This window comes from Harpia harpyja, chromosome 12, assembly GCF_026419915.1.
Source record: "Harpia harpyja isolate bHarHar1 chromosome 12, bHarHar1 primary haplotype, whole genome shotgun sequence".
In the NCBI taxonomy this organism is placed as follows: Eukaryota; Metazoa; Chordata; class Aves; order Accipitriformes; family Accipitridae; genus Harpia; species Harpia harpyja.
The window spans coordinates 27,555,619-27,580,057 of NC_068951.1; the positions used below are offsets into that span (position 1 = coordinate 27,555,619).

The 24,439-nt window shown below is 36.8% G+C and overlaps 2 protein-coding genes across 13 annotated transcripts in view; both read right to left on the bottom strand.

The window, feature by feature from the left end:
• Positions 1 to 12,347, bottom strand: part of XRN1 (5'-3' exoribonuclease 1) — a 46,912-nt gene extending 34,565 nt beyond the window's left edge. For 4 of the 9 annotated variants that reach the window (XR_008237704.1, XR_008237705.1, XR_008237703.1 and 1 more), the window contains exons 1-12: positions 12,162 to 12,343; positions 8,932 to 9,164; positions 7,502 to 7,599; positions 7,022 to 7,131; positions 6,822 to 6,932; positions 6,503 to 6,585; positions 4,182 to 4,269; positions 3,898 to 4,066; positions 3,614 to 3,681; positions 2,446 to 2,580; positions 996 to 1,059; positions 92 to 197 (exon numbers count right to left, since the gene is read on the bottom strand). Coding sequence is in view for 1 of the 9 variants with exons in the window: in XM_052805032.1 (XP_052660992.1) it covers positions 92 to 197; positions 996 to 1,059; positions 2,446 to 2,580; positions 3,614 to 3,681; positions 3,898 to 4,066; positions 4,182 to 4,269; positions 6,503 to 6,585; positions 6,822 to 6,932; positions 7,022 to 7,131; positions 7,502 to 7,599; positions 8,932 to 9,164; positions 12,162 to 12,236 (1,340 nt within the window). In the remaining 8 variants the exon portion in view is untranslated. Of the gene's footprint in view, positions 1 to 91; positions 198 to 995; positions 1,060 to 2,445; positions 2,581 to 3,613; positions 3,682 to 3,897; positions 4,067 to 4,181; positions 4,270 to 6,502; positions 6,586 to 6,821; positions 6,933 to 7,021; positions 7,132 to 7,501; positions 7,600 to 8,931; positions 9,165 to 12,161 lie in introns of all 9 variants that reach the window. The other 5 variants (XR_008237708.1, XR_008237709.1, XR_008237710.1 and 2 more) reach the window with 2 other exon arrangements.
• Positions 12,348 to 13,584: 1,237 nt separating this feature from the next.
• ATR (ATR serine/threonine kinase) overlaps positions 13,585 to 24,439 on the bottom strand; it is a 42,942-nt gene continuing 32,087 nt past the window's right edge. For 2 of the 4 annotated variants that reach the window (XM_052802934.1, XM_052802933.1), the window contains exons 36-47: positions 23,303 to 23,445; positions 22,785 to 22,882; positions 21,441 to 21,673; positions 20,528 to 20,662; positions 19,734 to 19,934; positions 19,274 to 19,417; positions 18,359 to 18,509; positions 17,309 to 17,465; positions 17,039 to 17,192; positions 15,943 to 16,094; positions 15,590 to 15,695; positions 13,585 to 14,186 (exon numbers count right to left, since the gene is read on the bottom strand). In XM_052802934.1, coding sequence (XP_052658894.1) covers positions 14,013 to 14,186; positions 15,590 to 15,695; positions 15,943 to 16,094; positions 17,039 to 17,192; positions 17,309 to 17,465; positions 18,359 to 18,509; positions 19,274 to 19,417; positions 19,734 to 19,934; positions 20,528 to 20,662; positions 21,441 to 21,673; positions 22,785 to 22,882; positions 23,303 to 23,445 — 1,848 coding nt within the window. In that variant the 3' untranslated portion in view covers positions 13,585 to 14,012. Of the gene's footprint in view, positions 14,187 to 15,589; positions 15,696 to 15,942; positions 16,095 to 17,038; positions 17,193 to 17,308; positions 17,466 to 18,358; positions 18,510 to 19,273; positions 19,418 to 19,733; positions 19,935 to 20,527; positions 20,663 to 21,440; positions 21,674 to 22,784; positions 22,883 to 23,302; positions 23,446 to 24,439 lie in introns of those variants that run through there. The other 2 variants (XR_008237399.1, XR_008237398.1) reach the window with 2 other exon arrangements.

The window sequence follows — 24,439 nt, forward strand, 5'->3', positions numbered from 1 at the left end:
TATTCTGTCTTCTATTAGACATATGCAAAGACTTATCTTTGGTGTTTAAAGAAAAAAGAAAAAAAAAAGAAAAAAAAAAGCATACACTTACTCAGAAACTACTTCTACACCCATTTTAGTCATGTAGTAAGTTCTTTTGTATTGCCTAAATTCAGTTTCAAAGAGATCATCATCTTCTGGTTCATCTTCCAACACAGCTGAAAAAGCAGTCATGAAAAAAAAAAATAAAAAAGATTAACATTCGCTTCTCTGCTACAATAAGGTTTAAAGACATTCAGTTTTGACTTAATGCCTTAACTTTATTCCTCAATTCACAGTTACAGGTGCTCATACCTTCCTTGCACCGAAAGTAACATGAAACAATCAAACAAAATCTTTACCCAGAGAAAGGCTAGAACTTTGTTTTTTCTTTTAAAGACAGGCAACCCATTTTGTAGCCCAATTACAAGAACAGAGAAGAGAATATAAGCCATCAGAAAATAATTTAAGAAAATGTTAAAATAAATTTTAAAATTTAATCTTTTTCCAGCAACATCATCTTATATCATGGAGTAATATTTATATGTTTTTGACATTAAATTTCAAAACATGAGCAAAAGACATTTCCTACAAGTGGAATGAGTTTAAAAACATAATCAACACAACCAAAAATCCCAAAGCCATATAAAAATCTGTTCATTTGTCCCCACCTGTGTAACAAAATACCCAGGCATACAATTATCAAAACCATAACGTTGTTGAAGATTTGCTCATTCATCCCTTTAATTCATCATGGAAATACCAGTCGGGTAAGAAGCACTTCAAAAGCTTTAGCCCCACTCCCTCTCACCATAAGCCAGCGATGTGCAGTTCCATTCGCTGATAGCTGACTACATAACTCTTTCATTTAGATTAAGGTCATCTCTGACATGACATTCTTACAGATCTCCCAAATCTATACACAAATTAACAAGGTTTTTTTATTATATGTATATGGAAAAATTATTTGTACTTACTTTTAGGGGTCACTTCACCTTCGTTTTTCTCTAAAGCAGCCAGACACATAGAATTTTCCTGAGCCTATTAAATCAATATTTGAGATAAAGTAAAAATACAGAATAATACGCACATACCTCATGCACAACCATATAATCTGCAACTCAAAATGCTATAATCAAGATGTATAAAGATTATTATTATTATTTAGTATAAAACCCACTACATTTCCTTCTCTTGTAATTGCCTAGGGAAAATAATTTTTTCCATACAAATCAAACAAAGGAGCAGTCTCAAATAAAATCTCAACTACCTTTAAAAAAAATACCTGAATATTTGCTTTCCAAAATACAACTACTTCCAAAACTGTGCAGTACAATTTTAAGCATTTTTACCTACATCATACATTGTGCTACAGCACCAGTACGCAGTCAAACTTTTCATCAGTAAATTTTTAAAGTTCAAATTACTTTTGTGGGAAATAAGTATACAAGAAATTGTCTTTTAGAGAGTCAAACAAGCCAAACGTTTACTTCATTCTCACACCACACACCATCTTTTGTGTACAGCATTGAGTAGCTTTCAATAAGCAGAATCATTAAGTTGGCCCTCTTCCCCTGTACCTGAGATATGCAAGCTCCTGACTGTCACTGCCATTCAAAGGATCAGTCAAGATGGCTAGCTAATACTATACAGCTGCTCCAAACTTCTGTGGCAAATAAGAAAACAACCACAAATAAAGCATACCTTATTAAAGGAAGAGCTAACATCTTGCTCTTACAAACCACGAACTGTGCTAAAGAACAGGATAACAATATACAGTGACAGATTAAACTTGAAGGAATTTCCTGCTGCTACTCTACACTCTGCTGAAGGCATGTACTGAAGGATAGCCAATGGAGGTGGTGGTAGGGAACATGACAGCGGGGCAGAGTCAAGATACAGAGAAAGGTCCTGTTCCTTATTAATTAGGTATATCTAGAATTACAAGTTTAATAACCAATCTGAGATAGCTCACACCAATGAAATTGCTATTTATCTATTCATTGTCAAATAGTCAGCCAATACCAAGATATGCATGAATGATCTATCAGTCTATCTGAAATACATAAAACTTCCAGCAGCCTACGCATTGAGAAGTAAAATTATAAAGCATAGCAAGTTTGACAGTAACTCACCCAGAAGTAAGTTTTGCTGCTGTTGAGGAACAGATAAATTGACATAAAGCATTAAGTTACAGGTTTGCAAGATTTCAAAAATCATGAGAACCTGACCTTGACTTAACCATTTCATCACTCACACCCAGCAATGCATACAGGCAGTTCCTCAAATGTTACATTTAACTATCTTTTCTGATCTCAAAAAAAATCTCAAAACAGAAGTTTATGCCATTTAATTTGTCTAAGATTAAATTACTGATTTTCGAAAAGTAATATTCTTATTCCAAAACTGCGCATATAAAACACTAACCTTTTGTTTCTTTTGTTTATTTTTTCTGGCTTCCTCTGCTGCAATACCAGCTGCCTCATTGAGGTATTTATTGCCTACTTTACTTTCAAACCATTTTAGGTCTACAAAGACTTCACTGAAGTGTTCACGATCAAACTGTGCAGAAAGATTAAAATAAGTTTAGAAATATTTGAGAGATGCCAGATTTAGAGTGCTAAATTAACATCTTTTTAGTACGCGCATTAGATTACATCTAGAGTCATTTAGTACATAAACATTTTGCCCTAGAGCTACAGCTAAACTAATAGCTTAATATTAAAAACAAATCTTTTTTCTTAGCAATATATAACATATACCCAAGGCATATTTTGTTTTCTTTCAGCAAGGCAGCAATGGGTAACAAAAAGAGTTAGAGAACTTCCACACTTCACTAACACCTCTAGACGTAGTACACGTATATAGGGCCTGGGTAATACAGTCTTGTGCCACACACCCAACATTTTCATAGCTCTCCCCAAGAATCAGAAGACAAGGCTGAAGCAGGAACAGATGAACTTCCTCGTTCCAAGTTCAGCAGAAGGCTGAGATCTTTCCATTTCTATATGGCCTATACCTTTTCTCATCTCTAGGATGGATTACTGCAGTGGCACTTAACAGGATTGCCTCCTGTATGCCAGTTAGTTCACGAAGAATGCTGATGCCTGCCTCTGAGAGATAATAATGCTTCATTGCTCTTTACCAGTAATCTTCATAAAAAACTTGTAAAAGATACTGCTTTCCAAGATCTTCAGACATAGCCTACCCCACAAGAAACAGACCAGCAGGGGAAGCAAAGAATATTGCTGCCTGCAGCATGCTTTGCCCAGCCAGTACTGCCGCTCATTATTCAATGAAAATTGAGAACCATGATTCTACTGGTGAACCCTCATTTGACTTGCAGTACTAAAAGTCGCTGGCTAAAGCACAGATCAAATGATTCAATCTTTTTCCTCTTATGTTATGATAATATCAAACAACAACGGATTGGATCCCATCAGTTAAATGATAAATCATCTGACTGAACCACTTGTAAAACACAGCCATTTAACAGTTCATTAAAACTACAGAATGATATATTTTAGGGCACTATATTGAGGTTATATTCAATAGACTATACCATTCTATACAGAGCAATTTCGAAGTCACTTACATCTGACAGTCTTGTGAGATATTTCTCAAAGCGTTTTAAATTCAGATGCCCATTTTCATTTATGTAACCTATTGGAAAGACAGAGTATGTTTTTTTAAATTAACAATTTAACAATTTTAAAATTTCAATTTAAATGCCCCATAGATAACAGCATGCAATCTTCCTAGCTGTCTAAAGAAAGTGTAATAAATGCTAAACATTCTAACATGGCTAAAAAGGTCAACAAATATTAATGCAGGAATATTAATGTTTCTACTTTCCACAACTAAACTTAGTGTTCCTACCTCCCAGTTCTGGCAAGATAGCCATGTACGTTCTATAAAGTAGTGGCAGTGCATCATGATTGATGTGTAAATGAGGTAGATGAGGAATAAAATCATTTCCTACAAGGAAACCCATTAAGATCCAATCATCTATTATCCTTTCAATATCATATTCAAAGGAAATCTTGTCCTGGGGTAAAACAAAAGGAAAAAGAGCAGAAAACCACAGGAGTATAATTTTTATTATTGTGTTTGCATAAAAAGACCTCACACATTTTTTCAATCACAGCTCCATTAGAACTTACTTTTACTGGCGAAAATTCATAATCAATATATTCTCTCATCAGTGATAAGTGCAGTAAATGAAACGTGGTTTCCTCTGGTGCACATGCTCTGTAAATTATTTAAAACATTAAGTTAATTATTTATAATAAGTCCAAGGTTACCTAAACCCAAGTAACCTTACTAGGATTATATTTTTGCAGAAGAAATAATATAGAAACATTCCTTTGAATCTATTTTAGGATTCATCTGGTTTGAGTCTATAAAATTATGCAGTAGAACCTTCTAAACAGAAGGCATGCCTGAACTGTACAGAAAATAGCTAGCTTAGAGAAAGCAGGGTAGCTTTGTGGAGTTCCGTGTTGCATTAACTATTTCCTAAGAAATTATCCCATTGTCCAAAAAAGGGACAACCTAACCTAACTTCACACCAAACCAAATAAATTTTACGGTATTTTAGAACTACTCTGACTACATACAGAGTACACACATTCATGTCTAAACTGGCTGAGTTACATTTGCAGTCATCTGAAATGCTTCTGGTAAGAAAAGAATACACTCAACTTGAAAATATGCTCCATATGTATTATCTAGTAGCTTCAACACAGCACCAGAAAAAAAAAAACCAAACAAAAAACCACAACAACAAACCTACTGTTTGTTTATGGCATAAACTAGTCAACATATATTCTGCCTTCTTTTCCTCTCTTCACTAAAATTACTTAATACCTAAGCCAACATTAGGTCAAAATCAGTTAATACATACACCAAAAGATTAATGAGCTAAAGACTACTGTATTTTAAATTTGTAAAGGACTATTTCACCTTGTAGATACTGTAACTAGCTGGGACTACCTCCAATGATAAACCAGCATAAACACCTATGTATTCACACATACACAGCAGATATTGGCCAAAATCCTCTGAGGACGATGTGTGTGATACACAAGCTTATACGAAGACTACTAAGACGAACTCTGAGCTACACCTGACTGCACAGAACTTCAGACCCAATTCTGTCTCTTTTTAAATGTAATTTTCATATTGGCAAATACAGGTTGATGCTCTAAGACTCTGGAGACATTTTGCCCCTTATTCTTCATTGCACTGGACTTGAAAATCTTGATAAAACAAATAATTTCCCTCAATCAAGAAACTGCTGACAGATAATAGTTTGTAGGTATTTTTAGTATTTTCAAATTTCCAACTGTACGTACTCATAAAAGTGACAATATTGACAGAAGACAGTTCCTGTAACTTCCAGAAGTAAATTCTTGTAATGAGCGGTATTATCCAGAAATTACAAAAGGTGCCAAATATGGAACAATGCTTGAGGGGTTAAAAAAAAAAAAAGACACCTTGCCTTTTGATTTCATACTTTATTTAATTAATCCCTCAAAAGGTCGTCACACTTTTGTTTTATATTATTTTACTTTTTAAAAAGGGAAAAATGACATTTTTCTTTGATTAGACTTAAGGTCTTAAAAACATTACAATGTTACTTGCCAACACTATCAACAGAATGAGTCAGTGAAAAGTTGACTGTGGAAGACTATGAAAAGAATACTTATTTCTGATGTTTATCATATTGTCCTTAGCAATAAAAACATTTGTATATTAGCAAAAATGATGCATTTATCTAAACATTTTTATGACTTATCACTGTATTATCCAAAATCCTTTTTGTATCAAAAAAGTGTATTTCTCCCTGTCTCTCCTACCTTCTCCCTATATCCACCAAATATATACTTAAGGTCCTTCAAAGAAGGAATCTAGCCACAGTAAATTATAAAATTAATTTTTCTATTACTTCAGAATAGCTCCATGTACATGCACAGTTTGTGCATGTCAAAAATCACCTTTTTCTGACAATTATAGCCCACAAGTTAGTTCAAATGGTCAAATCCAGAATAAGAGCATCCAGTCAGCCACTTTAAGAGAGTTTATTTTAGCAATTTTCTAGTAATTTACTTACATGCACAAAATCTCAGAGTTGTAAATATATTTTAAAAAGTCAATATCTGCATAAGACAATTACGGAAACAATGTCAGTACAGCCTGGGCTGCTCCATTCATAATATGAAGAAAGAAGCACAACACACCAAAGCTCTAAGGATTTTTTTTATCAGCTGTCTTGACAACATACATTTTCTTGTGCAAAATAATTCAAATGCACAATTTCACAAGTTGATTTCTCTAATTTCATGTACTTTCTAACAAAAAAATATACTAATATTTTGTTCATTTAGTATGCAATCAATAACCCCCCCCGTTTTAGTGACCCAGTATATTTTAGATTTAATTTCATCATATAAAAAATAAAAGTAAAGTTAAATCAGTTCACCTTTGAGATTTTTTACCACCAAATCTGACTTCTTCTCTTAAGAGCGCAAAGTGTGCCTCATGACTTGTTAATCCCAGCATAATCTATTACAAAGAGATATTAGAAAGGTCTTACTTCATTGTTGTTTTTTTTTTAAACTGTTACCCAAGATTTGAGTATAAAGAAATTTTGCTGTTGTTTCATTACAAATTCAAAAGTTTGCAGGAATACAAAATTACATGCTTGTTTAATAACCTTTTAGAATCCTATATGCTTAGGAAGACAAAGACATACACACTTTACAAGGTTTTGTTGTTTGTATTATTTTAACTGCACATACCAAGTCAGCATCTAAGCCATAGAGACAGTGTCTTGTGTTTGGATCATGATGGGGCTTTGCTTTTTCTGATCTGATGAACTCCATAATTTTATGCTCACCTTCCCCTGGAGTCTGCACAAAAAAACCCAAAATTCATCAGTGAATATTTTTCTATAAAATAAAAATTTATTTAAAATAAAATATTAACAAAATACAATGACCTCATGGCCTGATAAGTAGACTGTTACTCCTTGCCAGGATTTGTCTGTGGAAATCTTCATATTTACAAAATATTTAAGATGCTCATGCAGTCTGGCCATGAATTCAGTTCCTGAAAACAGAAGTCTAAGTTAAAACACAAAGCTTTTCACTAGTCCTTCAAAATTGCATTTACATATCAAAAGTATCAATGAAAAAAACCAACAAGTAAAAATTCTGCAAGAGATGAAGGGGACAGCTGGTTTTTTTCCCCAAGAGGCTTCATTTTTTCCATAGCAATCTAAAAAATTTTTAGAATGAGACAGTATTCCAACCCTACTAAAAGTTATTGAAACTTGTGTTCCCAACTTACTTGACCCTTTATTGATTCTGTCCTCTAATTTAAAAAAAAAATGCCTTAGGATAGGAAAATAGTGCCAAAATATAGATGCAAAAACATAAATCTAAACACCTAAATTTAAATAATTAACAGATTATCTTACCTGGTGTAATACAGTTGGAGTCAAATCTGGCTTCTGTAGGGAGAGTTTCTCCCTTTTCTAATGCCTTTTTTATTTTGTCCTCTGCCTCTTTTGCTGATCTAGAACAAAACAGGGTTGGAGAGAGCGAGTAGACAAAGAATCACCTTATTCAAATATTAATATCCTAAGTATAGCTTTACTGACAAAATACACAGTTGATTTTTTGAAGAGTGTTTAAAGGGGGGGGGGGGGGGGGGGGGAAGAGACATTTAACTCCTGAATAGTTTGAACTTGTTTCTGATACAATTGGAAGGCTTAAAAATAGCTTCCCCCCCCCCCCTCCAGTAACGATGATAATCTGTCATTACTCAGATACAGTTAATATTTAAATTACCAAGATGATCCTTCAATGGCTGATCACAATGAAAGCAAATTAATGTTGAAACGGTAGGAATACTCGGATTCTAAACATCTGAAAATGCTATCCCAGAACAATAATGGTAATGTAGTTAAACAAAGCAGCAAGTTTGGAATACCACTGGGGTAGGAGGGGTGAACTAACAATTTATCATCACTAATAATGGAGAAACAAACAAAAAATATCACCCTACCCCTTCTCGGCCAAGGATAACCACTTTTGAAGCAGAAAATGTCTTAGATTTTTTTCCTTCTCTCAGTTCTACACCAACTTTCTGTTTAGAACTCTTTCTTAATCTCTTCTTCGTCACAACCTCCTTTTTTCCTTAAAAAAACCCCACCCACAGAAAACCAAAAACCAAAACCACAAAAAACCCCAGTAGCTTGAAAATATTTTCTCTTGTCCCTTTCCCCCAGTTTGTTTCTGTTGCATTTCACTCACCATCCCTCTGCTGTCTAACCACTGGCTTTCTTTCCCTACAGCAGTCATCAAAGAGGATTCCATGTCTCCCAACACATTAACATAATTCTTAACACTGTGAAATCTACTTGCAGCTCTGTATTTGAGCTAGGTTGCTAACTGGTATCAACAGGAAATCAGAGTTTCATTAGAAACTTCATTTCTTCTATGACTGTCAAAGAACATTCCATTATAGTTACCAGAACGGTGTATCTAGAATTAGCATTCACAAATACCAAAGACTCTCACAGGTTATGAAGCCGTTGGAGAGATCTGTAAGAGCTCCACTGCAGATTTATTTCACAGAAAATTTCATAGGAAAAAAGCTCCCCCCACCCCCCGTCCTGCATACACCAAGAAAACTCTAAGTAACAAGCAAACTTTCCTTTTTTGAATCCTGATTTCAAGTGTTAACATTTTACAGGTACTTACCCTCATTTAACTATAAATTAAAGCTACTGTCCAAGGCACGACCACTCACAATATATTTTACTTTTCATGGCATATACTTAAATAAATGTTTTTTTTAAAGTGTTTACTATCCTAAAGACAGAACAAGAACAAATACTCTCACCTAAAACGTCTCCCACGCTGCTGATTCATTTTTGCTCTTGGAGCTACTCCATCAACTGCCATGAAGAAAACCTTCCTTGGTTTAATAATGCGAAACAGCACTTCCAAATAGTGAAAAATATCAGCAAAAATCTTATCTTCTGAGATTCTGAAGTGAACATCGTCATCATTTGGATGTGAACACTGATGTATAATGCCATTCATGTCCAGGTATAAGTTGTCAAATTCTGGAATCTACAAAAGCCACAGTTAGTACCCATTTGGTGACAGCTGAAGCAATGCAATCACTGCCCAAGGCATGTCTGAGAAAAGGAGCTGAGGTGGGAAGACCTTCCTGGAACCTACTGCACACCAACGGGCTAAGAGTATCTTGACTGGTTACAGGTTTGTCGGCACTTGCAATCCGTTATTATGATTTCCCAGTGAAGAAAGTCAGCTGAACAGATTTCTATCCTATCCTGACTGTTTCTGGTACCTCAGGACTTCTGTTCCCTGTGCTCGGCCAATCTTCTACATTGTATAAGGAAAAAGCAAATAAAAGTCACACTTAATCACACTTCTCAGGAAGAGATAATTTTTTTTTTCCTAACCCCACACATTTCACTGATTCAATCTTGCATAGCTGCACTACAAACAAAAACTACAAAACTGAGTATGCAGTTTCCAACAGTATTTCAAAAGCAAAGTTAGCTTAAGAAGCTTTAGGGCTCTCCCCCTTTTAACCAGCTCCTACCATGACCACTGCATGCTACCTCTTTAGCTATGCTAAGAGCCACCTGTGAGTCTAGAACATGGCAATTACCACCAAAAGCAGCAGAATTATCAATGATAACATCAATTTCTTTTCGATGATTTCCAAATACGTTTTTTTTCTGTCTAGTTCTCTGTTCTAACAGCCTGATCTGTAGTAGTCCACCTTCCTTTTAAAGGAAAAACCCCTCTGCCGAATGTACACAAGCAACATATACAGCACAAACACCATTAAAGGTATGAAGGAAAGGGACCGTTATCTACCTGTTTGGTAACAAAAACCACCAAAGATACACATGAGCAATTTGCAATAAACAAATCTATTCTTTAATCCACCAATGTGACTGCTCATAAAAATCCTCCTGTCGTTACAACTGGAAAAAGGCACTGCTAACTTTTCGTGATTTTCTGTAGTATTGCTGCTGACATACCTTTACATAATTTTGAAAGGACTTGTATTTATCATCAAGATGCAAGAGAAACATAACTGTTTTAGAAGGAGGAATGATGAAGAGAAGAAACAAGAGGCAGGATCGGGAAGGATCTTCCATCACCTGCAACAACTAGTCTTCTGTTGTGCACAATGATCTTCAGTACAGTTAAATTCAGTAACCAAACTGCTCTCTCAACATGCTCAATCATCATCCATGCAGGCACCACTTTCAGATACGAAGAGAGTGGGGCACCGCACAGGCAGCATTCTAAAGAGATGAAAACTAAAGCTTTTATATGGAAGCAACATATATATGGAAAACAGATGACCTTTTAAGAAGCACAGATATTATATTATTTAAAAATAATGATGTGTTTTACATAGGAATTGCCTTTTATTCTAGGTAGTTTTTTCTGTAATACCAAACGAAAAACTAATCTAGGTGCTAGTCCATGTCAGTGTGTATATTCAAGTGGCCTGGCACAGAAAAGGAAGAATGGGGATACATGCTACTGTTGAAGCTTAATACCACAGAAAACAATCTAGACATTTTCTTTTCTCTTTTACACAGAGTAAGTATTCCATATAAGCTAACAACATCATCTAGTCTTTAGACAGACTAACTAGAAAATGACATTAGCATACTTAAGGTTGAGTTGTGCTTTCTGTTTATCTTAAGAGCTCTAACAGTCTCTTTCAGAAAGCATCATGGGTACCACCCCCCCACTGCTATCCCCCTGGTTACAGCAGACACATGCTGACTCCTCAGCTTGCCACAGTTCTTCAGCAGGTTTAAAGCTGCCACCAATTTCCATGAGCAGCCCAGGCTTTTAACAAAACAGCTGAAAAGCCAGCATACACTGCTGCTGCTTGCTACACAGACAATGTAAGACAGCGTAGTGAAATCCAACAAATCATAAGCAAACACCTAACTTTTGAAAACGGCTTTGAAACTAGAAAGGCCAAACATCCACTTGAGCAGGGCATCTTAGATACGTTGATACAACAGCTATTTAATCTTTTAAAATGCTATCTGTTTAGGAAAAATGTATTCACTCAAACATGCCTTCAGTCCTCACCCAACTCATCTCAGAACATCCTTATTCAGATCATAAAACTACATCCATAATGCCAGTAGAAAGTGATAATGAAAAGTTAAGAGCTTGCGTCTGAAGAGGTACCAAACGTGATTTGTCTGAAAACAAGACTTTTTTGCCTGTTAAAAGTATTATTTGTGGCTTTTCTTTTCTAGGCTTTAACATACTTCTCGGTTTTGCAAACAACACAAACTGTCCGACGCGTGTGACAAGGAAACGCAGCAGAGCTGTAAAACCTGTCCCTCGTCATTACTGTGCCATTCGTCGTCGGCAGCAGTAACTTTTCTGGGCCAATAACGAGGAAACTCCGACCTTCTGCTACGCGAGGGGGGTGAAGGGCCGCCAGGTGCCGAGGAAGCACGGGTGAGCTCCGGGCGGGCTGGGGAGGAGGGCGGCCGCCGGGGAAACAAAAGCGAAAGGAGAAAAGAAAAAAAGGAAAAAGGAAACAAAAACTCGGCCGTAGGGAGCCGGACACAGCCACGCTGCGGGGAAACGCTCCGGGCTCAGCACCTCCTCCAGAACAGCGTGGTTGCGGTTCGGGTGCCTCTGAAGACATTCCTCGCACGTAACGAGGAGGGCAAACATCTGCGCCGCTGACCCCCAGCTGCAGGCTCCCGGCACTCCTGTACGCTAGCGGCGACCTCCGGTCGGCTGTTCAGGCTCTCAGGGGGCTCCGAAAGCCTCGCCCGTTTCCCAGCGACCGCACGCCACCGGCCCGCGACTTTCGGCCGCTTCGAGCTGCGGGGCTCGCCCAGTGCGGCCGCAGGCGCCGCCGCCCGCCCCGCGCCGACCCGTCTCTCGGCGAGCCGGCCTCTTGGCTCCGGCTCGGCCCGGCCAGCCCGGCCGGGGGCCAGACCCCCTCCCAGGAGCCGGTCAGGATCCCTCTTCTCCGCCCCGGCGGGGAGCAGGGACGGGCCCTCGGCAGGCAGCGGCGCTCCGCTCCCAGCTCACCTGATGCTCCTTCAGCACCTGGCTGAGGCAGGGGTACCGCTCCGAGATCCACCGGTAGAACTTGGGGACCCCCATGGCCACCGCTACCCGCCGCCCTCACAGCCCCGCCGGACCCAAACAACCCCGGGCCGCGCTCCGCCTTCCTTCCGGCGCGCCGTACTGACAGCCGGGCCGCCCGCGCCACAGAGCGCCGCCCAGAGCGCCCCGCGCCGACCATAGAGAGCGGCGGACAGAGCGGCGCTGCTGGCGCGGGGCGGGGCTGGGGCTGCCTCCCTCCCTCCAGCGGCGCCCCCGCCCTCAGGCGTCACCGTCGTCCCGCCCGCTTCCTCCCCCATCGCCGCTAGGACTGAAGGCGGGAAGCAGCGCCCCGCGGCCCCGGCCCGGCCCCGGCCAGCCCGCCCGGGAGCGCCCGCCACGCGCCTCCGTGCCCTCAGGAGGGCACTGACGGAAATCAGTAACTCCCTTAGCGGTACCTGGTGCAACAGTTCCCTGCCAGGGTCGCTGCACGCTGTGGTGCAAGGGACAAGCCGGTAAAGCACTCCCACACACCACCACCACAGAAAAGATCAGAATAGGTTCCAAAGACCTTACTTGGAAAAAGCTTCAGATTTATGAGACAGTCACAAGGCTTACAGAAGACTACCCACCAGTTCCTCACAGAAACAAAACCACTACAACCAGTTGTAAACCCATTATTTAAGTTTACTCTCCAAAGCGTCTGGAGTTTAGCTGAACTAAAACTTGAGTCTCGCGACACGGCATCACTGCGATCACAAACTAATGGCATTGTTCGTCTCTCAGAAGAGCAGAAACAAAAATACTGTATAAAAGTTCTAATGATACCCTATCATAGGGTACAGGAGTATAATTTTTCCCTCTCCACCCCCTCATTTCCCTACAGTTTGGATGCCTAGAGAAGCAAGCATTACTCTAAGTCAGCATACGCCTTCTGAACATATTTAGCTAGTCTACTCCTGTCTATGTCAAAACAGCTTTTCTGAAATGGAGTCTGAAAAACACTCACTATGGCCACATTTTTTACAAGGGAAGGAAGAGAGGGCCTGTCCAGAAGTCTTAGGAGCCTGAATGTATATTAAAGTCACAGGTACTATACCCTGCCTGCTGCACTGGTGTTACAGGCATACTGCCAGGGTCCTCTAACTTGCAGCTTTGTGTCATTTCTTTCAGGAGGGTTTCCTGGCACAGCTGGCAAGGGCTAAGGAAACAAGTTTCAGAACATTGTAACACTTTACCAGTTTCTTCATAGTAAGATTTAAGATCCCACATGCTTTTCTAGACATAGCCAAGCCATATGGAAGAAAGTCAAAGGAAATCAAAATTCAAGGTCTACTGCTGAAAAGAAACGCTAATTATTTTTAGAAAGCCCTTCTGAACTATGAGTAGAAAAAGTTGAAAGAACCACTTTACATCATATCAGTATAAAACTTTAATGTCAGATTTTCTAATCTACAAATAAGCTGAATGAGAAAAATCTTTACAAATATATACAGTAGTTAGAGTGCATTCTGTCAACATTGTGAAAATTTTTCATATAGTCAGAGTAAGAAACTTGCAGAGTCTTGCGCAGTCTAACTTTTAAGCAGTTTCTATGTACTGCCTTCTATATGTATATAAAACCTAAGTCATAACGCCTTACACATCTGCAAGTGTATTCATAACATACTTGCAAGTGTTTGGTATATTTTACATAGATTTCGATTGAACATAACACTGTTCTGCTGCTTACAATCAGAAATCAACAGAAGTAACCAGTTATCATTGATTAATACCTTCTCAAGAATATTACAGCTACATCGCTTGTGAATGGTGTCGTTCCAAAGTGAACAGATTTCACATATATGGAGCCCAGCCCATATACATCTGGCAGAGCAGGTTGTCATCACTTGCTTCTTGAATAAGGTAATGAACATGTCCTTCAATAGATAAGGGTAATCCTTTTATTCTGTTTCTAGTCTTAATGACACCTTGCAGTCGTTGTTCTATATCAAGGACATGGGTTTTGGCCTGGAAACAAAGAAAAAGGAAAAAAAAAAATATTGCTGCTATCCATGAACTTCCACTTCAAACTAAAAAACGATTTATTAGGATGTGTTTGAAATCTGTATGCTAATTTAATACAAACCTCAGATGTCTATTTTCAAAGTAACTGGTGTAAAGGCTACTCACCTTTTAAAATCATTCTTTACAATGGAGAGAGTATTGGTCAATTTATAACTTCTGCCTTACATTTTTACAGATAAAATTTACCAGTGAAAACTGAAAAAGCTATGCAAATGTATCTGAAAATGTTAGAATGCTTTATTTCATACAATTACTTTCAAATAAATGCAAAATTTTCCCAGCCTTTTTCTTGGAATTCTGGATAAAATTAAAGAAGTTACCTAGTCTGGAAAATTTAGGCCAAAAGGATGAGCAACTGAAAACGAAGAAGTCTAGTAACAGGTTGTGCTGAGCAACTCAAAATGAGCTGTTCTGAGGCCCACTGGAGTAGCTAGCTCATACCAATTACACTTGCACTTTTTCTTTTAAAGCTCAAGCATAACATTGGCACCTATTCAGAAAAAACAGTTAACATATACAACTATGTAGGTGGTCCTACAACTAAAAGAAAGGTTATGTAGACACAGCCTGGTTAGTAATTGTTTGAAGACCAGGAGATTTTCTGTGCTCAAATAGCTCACTTAAGTTCTTTGTTGTAACATAGCTTCAGTACTGTAGTTTGTCCTTATCTTAGTTGCCATGTTTATCAGCGCTGCCTAAGTTTTATCTGCTATTACACATATTTATTTTCACTAAATATTCCTTTTAAAGCAAAAAGAGACAAATCAGAATTTTTGCAAATGGGAAAGAGAATACATATTACAGGTTGTGCAAGCTGTATTTTGGATGAACTATATAGTATTAATCAGCAGCTACAAAAGAAACGGTACATATGAAATCCCAATTTTAACCAATTATTCCTTGACATGTAACAAGATACATATTTATTCAGTAACAAACATCCTCTCATGAAAAGCACAAAAATACGCAGGGAAAGGACTCCAGATGTTACCATCACTGTAAATGTGGAGGACTGTGTAACAGTCAGATTGAGGGGTAGCAAGAGCCTCGCCTATCCTACTGCTTCTGTCAATGTTGTCCTTGATTTAGTAACACTAAGAAGAGAATTAGAGGCTCTATTTTGTTTGGTTCTTTAGTAGATAAATTACATTTTCTATCAATAAAAATAGTCTCTTTATGGATAAAAATTATGAACACAGAGATAATCAAGAAGAAACAACCAGAGGAATTCTTAAATGAAAGAAAAACCAAGAGACTTAAGGTTTCAGTTAGAAAATATATTAACTTGCAACCATAATGGACATTGGACATTTGAATACCTTAAGCTATGCTTGTTTTAAACTAACCTTTTCATTGACAACTTCTCCAGTTTCGTTCACCTGTGCTTTTGTATTCCCTTTAACAGGTTTACTCCATTCCACAAGAGGATCATGGAGAAAAGTCTTCAAGACACTAAAATTAAAAATAAAAAAAGGGTAAGATACATATAATACATTCAATTTTCAAAACAAAACCACTGACGGGGTCTAAAGTTAGCACTGGATATTTACAGTGTTTTACATTTAACTGCACGTCATAGTAAGACTGAGCTGCATGATAGGCATATGCTGGAACTGGCATATTCACCAGCAGTTACTGTTTCAGATGTTTAGACTACAGACAGCTTTTTCAGAGTTTGTAGCAAAACCAGCTGCCATACCTCATTAGAGGCTCCCTTTGATCACGCATAAGCCTCATTGTGACTTCACAAGCTCTTCGGAAGAGACCTTCTGTTCCCATTGGACCCATTCCATTAACCATGTTGTGAGTGAGACGAAAAGGAACGATTTCCGGAACTTCAAAAGTTTCTCCCTTTACATTGATAAAAAAGGGCATGTCCTAAGTGTTTTAAGCATTATTAAAATAAAGGGTAACATTTGCATTGTTTTTAAGGTTTTTTTTCCCCATCTTTATCAGTGGCAGTTTCCTAGCTGACAAGAGACGTTTGCTCAGATCACAGTGCTTCTCAGCTGTTAAAGGGAAATTACAGTGAATAAAGGATACCTATGTCCAAATAAGCTCTTTTTCCCTGTTTTAATATACCAATAGAGGGTATAAAATTTTGTTCTAAATATATATTACTGCTCTGCAGTCTCATGCGAAATACTAACTTTTCTTTTATAATATTCAAGTTAGCTTAAAACCAATTCTTTTTAATTAAGGGTTATGTAGGACAATTTAGGCTTACTAAAAAGAAAGCAGGAGAAAATAAACGAACAATATCTCTACCTCACTTATCTGAATTAAAAAGGGCATATGTCCCACAGAAAAAGCATCTTTCAGCAGAAACACCAAAACTCCAAATCCCACTCTGGCCACAATTTCTGCTGTTTATTTTTACAGAACCATTGGAATTTTTGTGCTGAATTTGTGTGAGAAAAACAAAGAAACTCTTCACAGCAGCAGAACTCTGAATGTAGTAACTACAGCTTTGTTTGGATGGTGGTGGTGGAGAGAGGAGAGTCAAAAAAGACAAACACTCTAAAATTTGGGTTGTTTAAGTGTATCCACATCAGCTCATCTGATACTGGCTAAATCAAAGAGCTGGCCTTCATTAATACAGTATGCAAAACAATCACATACTCTTTACACATCCCAGACTGTTTGTATGGTATAAATAAGAAAGAAAAGAGAGAGAGAGAGAACACAACAGATGTGTTAAAGTAAAAAACAGTGGAAAAAACCCAAGACAGTAGAAATTTATAACGTACATGCATGTAAAATAAAAAGCAAGTTCAGCAAGTGGCATTTCTCACCTTATTGAAAAGGCAGTTGAAATCCACATGCACACATTCACCAGTCAAAGAATCAAACAGGATGTTTTCACCATGACGGTCTCCTAGACCAAGTATGTAACCCACCATTGACATAACTGCAACAGAGCGACAATAGGCTGACCTACTATTGTACCTGCAGAAATAAGAGTCACTTCCTTGGGTTATCTGTCTTTAGTCAGTAGTATCATTAATATTCAGCGAAATACACAAAGTAGGTATTCCTGAGCTAGCCCAATCCCAGTCACTCACCATGAAGTAGGATCAGGAAATGTTCTAAGAAACCATTCATGAAAGAGAGGAGGATGACGAGGCAGAAGGACTTCTTTGAACATTTTCAGCTTTTCAGACAAAGGTGCTGACTTTGGAAGCATATGCTGACGCAATTCTTTTCCAGTCATATAGATACCTGTAATAGACCTCCTGAATTAGGCAAAAGAAATCCCCCAAAATAAAGCCTTATACGTACTATTACAATATGGTATTTTAGAGAAGATAAACATCTCCATGAAGTTGAAATAAATGAAAAAATGGAAAATAACCCATAGAACATGTTAGTGGTGGAGTACTGGAAAGGAAATTAAAAAATCATAATGTTAACTGAAAGAGAAGACGTGGCAAACAAGCCTCCAGTTTTACCAATCACCATGGGATGGAGTGGGGGGAACACATATACACAAAAAACACCCCCACCAGCCTCACAAAGCCATTCATTATATTCAGCTGAGATGTTTGGAGTTCCAAACTCCCAAGATATCTGCATACACACAGATAATGTGTGAAATTTTCCCCCAAAATTTTATTGCACTGACCAGAAAGTTGCTTTGTTAAACAAGAAATTAAAAAGAAATCTGATCTGTTCCCTGGCAAGTTGCAGTACCCTCAACCTTGATTCAATTATAAATGATCTTAATTATCTCACACAATTGTAACAGAAATTAAAAACAACAGATCAAATCTAAAGAAGAAGTCCAGTCTTTTGTATTATTCAGTGCTGCATATACATTCCCATGCTGATGGCACTGCTGCTGAAATTATTGTATAAAATAATGTATTAAGATGATTGTGTTATCAGTTCTTGTAAGGAACTTGTTTATTGCAAGCACCAATTCTCTTCCATTTAAGAGTAAAAGCGTGCCACACATACGAACAATAATATATTGCAGATAGTTAAAAATACACGTGACTGCATCTTCCTAGAATTTAGTCTGATCCTTGCTGTTTGTCTCATTTACTAATTAAGATACAAGCCATTTAAAAGAATATAATATAATATCACTATAGTCTAATATATTTCTTTACCTTTCTCCTTATAAAGTTTTATCAGGATATTTCTTAAGCCAGCAGTATTGTTCACCCATTCAATTATACCACATTCATCATTTAATGGAATAACTGCGTAGGTTCGAATATGGAGTTCTCGCCTACGTGACTCTGCATCTTTTCTTAAGCACTATTCACAAAAGAAAAATGAGATTAACAGATAACACAGATAGGATCAAAATATATCAATAACATTAACTATTCTGTCTATATCTATTTTCCAATCACATGATCTAGAATTTAAAATTCTAAGCTTCGCTGTCCGCAGTAGGTCAAACGCAAGCAAAATGATCCTTTGTTCTCTGAAGTAAATTAAAAAAAAGAAAGAGAATTTTGCAATAAAATAGTCAAACTGCATAACTTGTACGTGGCTCAAACCCCTTAAAAGCAGTATTTGAAGGAAGTGTTTTAGTGTTTCAGAGATGCTATTATTTGCTTTAACCTCATGGAAAACACAGTATCTTAACCTTAAACATATTGCCAAGAAGCAAAACATAACTAAAAGAGGAAGTATGGCAACACTTTTACTATGAAAAGATGAATTTACCTATTTCTCATAAAAAAAAAAATTAGAAAATCCTGAGTAAGAAATATGAAGCATGACAACAGAAAGTTGGCAGTTATTTATTTACTGTAAATAACCTTTCCTGTATATTTTTGCTGGAATAAGCAATTGTTTTGGCAAAATGTTACTCTTTTTTTTTTTTCATAAGTCTGTAAGAAGTTATACATTCTTGATTGCTATTGATTTCTGCTGAAATAAGATATTTTGCAACAGTTTACTTATCTTCCAGTAAAGCTTTATCTCAAGGCAAGCTGGTTTTTTTTGTTAGATAGTTCAGCATTTTGTTCTGGTCAATAAGTATAAGCATCTGATTGTATAATTCATCAAACCTTATTAATAAGCGAGTTGAATTCCATGAGCCGACAGTCTTTTCTTAGATCATCTTTTGGCTTACACATCATAATGTAAGATTTCCCATCTGAACCTTTCAAGGTGATCTTTTTTGGCTTTTGAAGTGAGGCAAGAATTTCCACCTAAGGAAAAAATTAAATTCTTTATTAACACCTGTATCAGATCATACAAAATAAAGTGTCTAACTGTAATAAACCACTGCAACCAATCATGCTAGCACTTCCATGGTGCCACAGCATATTAACCTCAGGCCAAAACTTTATCTAAGTACCAAGAGGCCATATCTGTCTCAGATTGTTATGACAGAAGCCACTCAGTTTCCACAACAGTAATTATGAAGTTTCCTACCCACTCCTCCATTTCTAGAGAACTAAGATATATTTGCAGCTACGTTTGTTTAACATGAAGTTTAAAATGAGGTGCCAGCTAGAGGCTTACCGTATCATCAAAGCCTGCAATGTAGGCCCAGCATCCAGGAAAAGGGTCATGGTTAGCATGTGTACCAGGAATTGAAGGAAGAGTTGGTATCATTACAGATTGTAAGGGAATGAGAATCTCACTAAATGTGCACTCTTCTACTAATCTCTTAAGTGTTTTGAAATGAATATTCATGCTTAATGTTGAACTGTTTCCATCAACCTTGGAAAAAAAAGTTCAAAAGTTAACAATAAACACTTAAAATATTACTGCTATTTTACATTAACTAATGAATAGAATAGAATAATAAATGCTTATGGTAATAAGAAAAATGGGAAATTACATTTCAAATTAAATGGGAGTGGTCAAAAGTAAATATATCTGGACTTTACAGCACATGTATTTTTCACTCTGAATGTAAATACAGAATAATGAAAGAATTTATTTTGTTTTACCTTTAATGAACAAATGAACTTGATAATAAAACACAAACAGCCTATTTTTACAGTAAAACTCTGTTAAAGTTACTTGGCAAGAATCACACACGAAAGCACAAAACAATGTAAAGCCCATGCACTATGAAATGTACCATTATGTACTGATATATTTTACAATGTGCTCAATTTAGAGCTATTTTCTGCTTTAAAAAATATTTTTATTAAGTAAAAAAATAAAATCTTTTACAAGTAAGTGTAGTTTCTGTTAAATTGTAGTAATGTAATGAATTGGCTAACGAAAGCTATCAGAAGAACCTTTTGTATAACATTTTTGAATAATCCTATTACATGCATTAATTTGTTTATTTTTGCAAGTACCGGTTTGTTGCATAGTTCTAATAGCTTATCCGTAAGGCGTGTTGCATCTCCAATAAATTTTCCTAAAGATTCCTTCATGTGAATAGCTTTGTTTAGAATTTCCTTACATCTATTGACACGCATAGGATAAGAGGACTGAAAAAAGAAGAAAGTTAAAATTTATTAAACAACAGTCAAATCAATTAAAGAATCCTAACACCTCCACCACCACCACCCTAGTAATTAATATATTCTTTTCCCTGTTTATTGCTTGTCATATTTAATACCTGGAGAAGGATGTCCTCCAACTGAAATTTGGTACCTGAACAAATACTAAAGTAGTACGGTTGGTGGCTCTGTGGGTTATTGCTTTCTGAAAACATTATTGGGAGTCCCACAACACTAAGGCCAATATTCAAGAATATGCCAGTGTATCCTGAATGTTATTTCACCAGCCTTAAAGAAATAGCATGCACATGCTTTCCAATTTGCTTTGGAATGACCTTAATACCGGCTAAGTATTAGGACTAAGTGGTATATCTATCTCATTTTAATCAAGGCACAGAGTTGATTATGTGATTATAAAACTGGAAGTACTATTACAATTACTAAAACCAACAAAATCTGTTGTCCATAACTACCCAATTCATCAGCTACTTGTTATTCAAATTTCCCTTCCTAATACATCATACAAGTCAGGATGCATGTTAGCGTTCTAATTTGAAACATTTAAACTGTGGCATCTGAACTTCAGACTGCAATAAAATCTTTTGCAGTGACAGCATGGATACCCTGTTCCACAACACTATCACAGCCACTGAAACTCTCAACTCCTTCTTAACATCTTCAAGTAAAATAGGTTATATTCACATTTCTTTCTGATAAAAAAAGTTTGACAAACTTAATAAAGGTGTAGCTATACTTATCAAGGTACCTTGGACACAGCAGTCATCATCCACATTGCTTGCTGTGGATAGGCTAAAAACACTTTAGCAACAATCACCATCAGAACTGCAAAGACTTCATCATGAGAATGGCAGATTCGGGAGATTAACTGAGAAAAAGCTGTCAGAAACTGGTAAGGTGCCAGGTGATTCGTGTGCTCTGTAATCACCTTATTTATTTTAGCCAAATCGTTTTTCATTTGAACACGTTCTGAACGACTAGCTGAAAAACACAAGAGGACAAGATTATGTTCCTTTTTTTCCATCAGAAATGTGAAGTCATTTAAATCAAGCCTACAGAAACATATTTTGTTGGTAATTTTCATAAGCCAAAAAAACTCGAGAAGGAAAAGCTCCTAGTGTAACATTCTTCTTAACATAGCGTACAATGACTTAATACATATGCTATTTAACTAACCAGAATAACAGGAAATAAACAAGGACAGACAACAGGAACATGGAACAGACAATATCAGAAAAGCTCTCCTTACACTCTTAAAATAAAACATCTCTTACTCCTCTGAAGTGATGCAGTGGCACAGAACAAAACAAAACCACTCCCTGTATTTCCCCAGTAAAAGGATGCCAATGTTCTTCAGTGGAGAGCAAATGAAGAAAGTCTTTACAAGGGGTGAAATTAGCACATCTGCTCCTGTCTCCACTCCTGCCCCTGAGGGCCCAGCATGAGTAGCACATCAACAACACAGACAGCAGCATCTGATGAGCCTGCAGCCAAATTCAGTTGACCTAAGTGTATAGGTCAAGATCAAGGAGCCACAACTGTCTGCTTCACTCCAGACCCACAGGCAATGTTTGCAATTTTCATTTGTACAAAAATCTCCCACCCAAAATGTATCTATGGTAGTAGTTTCATATGCCTTGATGCTGCCTACAGGATTCCCCCCCCCCCCCCATTTAAATTTCAGTAAAATTCGTTCAACAACTTGAACCAAGAAAAACCGCAAAAAAGCTCCAAAGCCTAACACTTTACTGTAGCAAGCATATACAAAACCACTACTCATTACTCATGATGCAACTTAGGAAAGGTGACAGGTGACATGCAAGGATGCTCCCTAAATCAGTTTATTGACTTCAGTTACCGAAGAAACAATGCTACCTCACTGTATATTTAAAAAAAAGTTCTGGAGGGTTTAATGAAAATAATTAATACTCCCCTGCACATTAACATCCTGTAATTTAAAAGAATAATAGTACTTTCTTGTTTCCGTATAATCTCAAGCAGTAAGTCTAAACAAAGAACTGTAAATATACTTCACTGCTCTTTCGATCATATACTCAAAAGTATGACATAAGAAGTATGTACCGTGTTCTACCTTTATCACATTCATATGCTTTCGCTCCGAAGTCCAGCCATAAAGATAGCATTCTTGGCATTGACTGATAGATGAATTGGTTTCCATACTGTAGAGATCTGTGATTACATATTTAAATCACAGCATATTAATGATACTTATTAGAAGCATTACAAATGTTACATCCTTAATTGTCTTACATTCCATTTTGGACTTTAGAAATTTATGTTCAGCATTTTAATGCATCTGCAACAACTAAAGCTTACTAATATACAAAGGTTTTGTTTTTATTAATCAAAACTGCAGATGAAATAATTAACTGTCTTACACAAGACAGACAATTGCTTAGTCAGAGGGCAGAAATAAAATTAATTAGGTATGAAAACAAAAAGGAAGCATGCAGTATTTTGTTTCACAATACTGCATAAAATTTGAGTCAGTCTGAATTGTTCAAAAGACAATATACTCCTATAAAATGATTTTTCAGCATAATAATCATCCTTCTATAGAAACTAAGCAAAGTTCCCCTAGGGTCTAACCTCCCAAAATGATGAACTATGTATCTAATCAGATCTCCTTGTTTTTCCATCTTGTTGTCAGTTACCATTGGCATTAATTTATCATAGTATTTAGCAAGATAAAAATGTCCATCTTCCCATTCTGGCAAGAAAATTGTAACATCCTGCAACAAAATCAAAAAGAGATAATTACCTTTGAGAGGATGCTATATTTAAAATAAATAAAACAATAATAAAAGATTCTCAAGAAACAAGAATCTTGTATTAGTTACCTTTGTGCAATATGCGCAAAAAAAGTATTAACTGTAACTTTGTAACTCCAAAAATTGTAATTTTGCCCCAAGATAAATGCCTGTACACACTAAAAGTCTGTTCTTAAAATACCTTTTGGAATTGAAAACAGCAAGATAATTCAAGACAGGATAATATAGGATTCCTCAACTAGGAAAGATTATAGTTTCATTAAAAATATTATAATCAAGTTCTTGAACCTGATAAACTCAATACTGTGTTTCTTTTAGTTTTTTGAAAAGTGAAACAGCAGGATGTTAATGGTTGGACTTGATGACCTTAGAGGTCCTTTCCAACCTAAATGATTCTACGATTCTGCGTTTTTCACTTAGCAAGTGGCACATCCGTTCTCTAACACTGGCTTGTTTCCGGTGCCAATATTTAGACAGCAGAGAATTCTAATCATTAGTATTTTAATATAATCCACAGGAATTTCATTAGTTTCCATTATTTCAACCTTCATTCGATTTGATACATCTGTTAGATTTTTCTCTAAATGACTGTTACAGAAATATTTTGATTAGGAAGACAGCGGTAAGTATTAACAGTATCAAATGCCAAAACTTAGATAGGAGACATACTACTTTTAAGGAAGCATAAAGATCTGCATCTACTACTGGTTTAGCAGGCAATATTAATCAATGCCAAGACAGTATTTCACTGGCATAGCAAGACAAAGCAGTGTAGTGCTGTGTTGTTGAAGTAAAACATACTGGTTGCCCCTTTTCCTAGTTCTTCAGAGACTGCAAGCATATTTAAAGCACAGTTGTAAGTCACAACCAGAGAGAGAAGTAACACTGAAGAGTAGTGCAATGTGTCATCAAGTTATCTCACTGTCTATCCACAGTAGCCCACATTTTAGTGAGG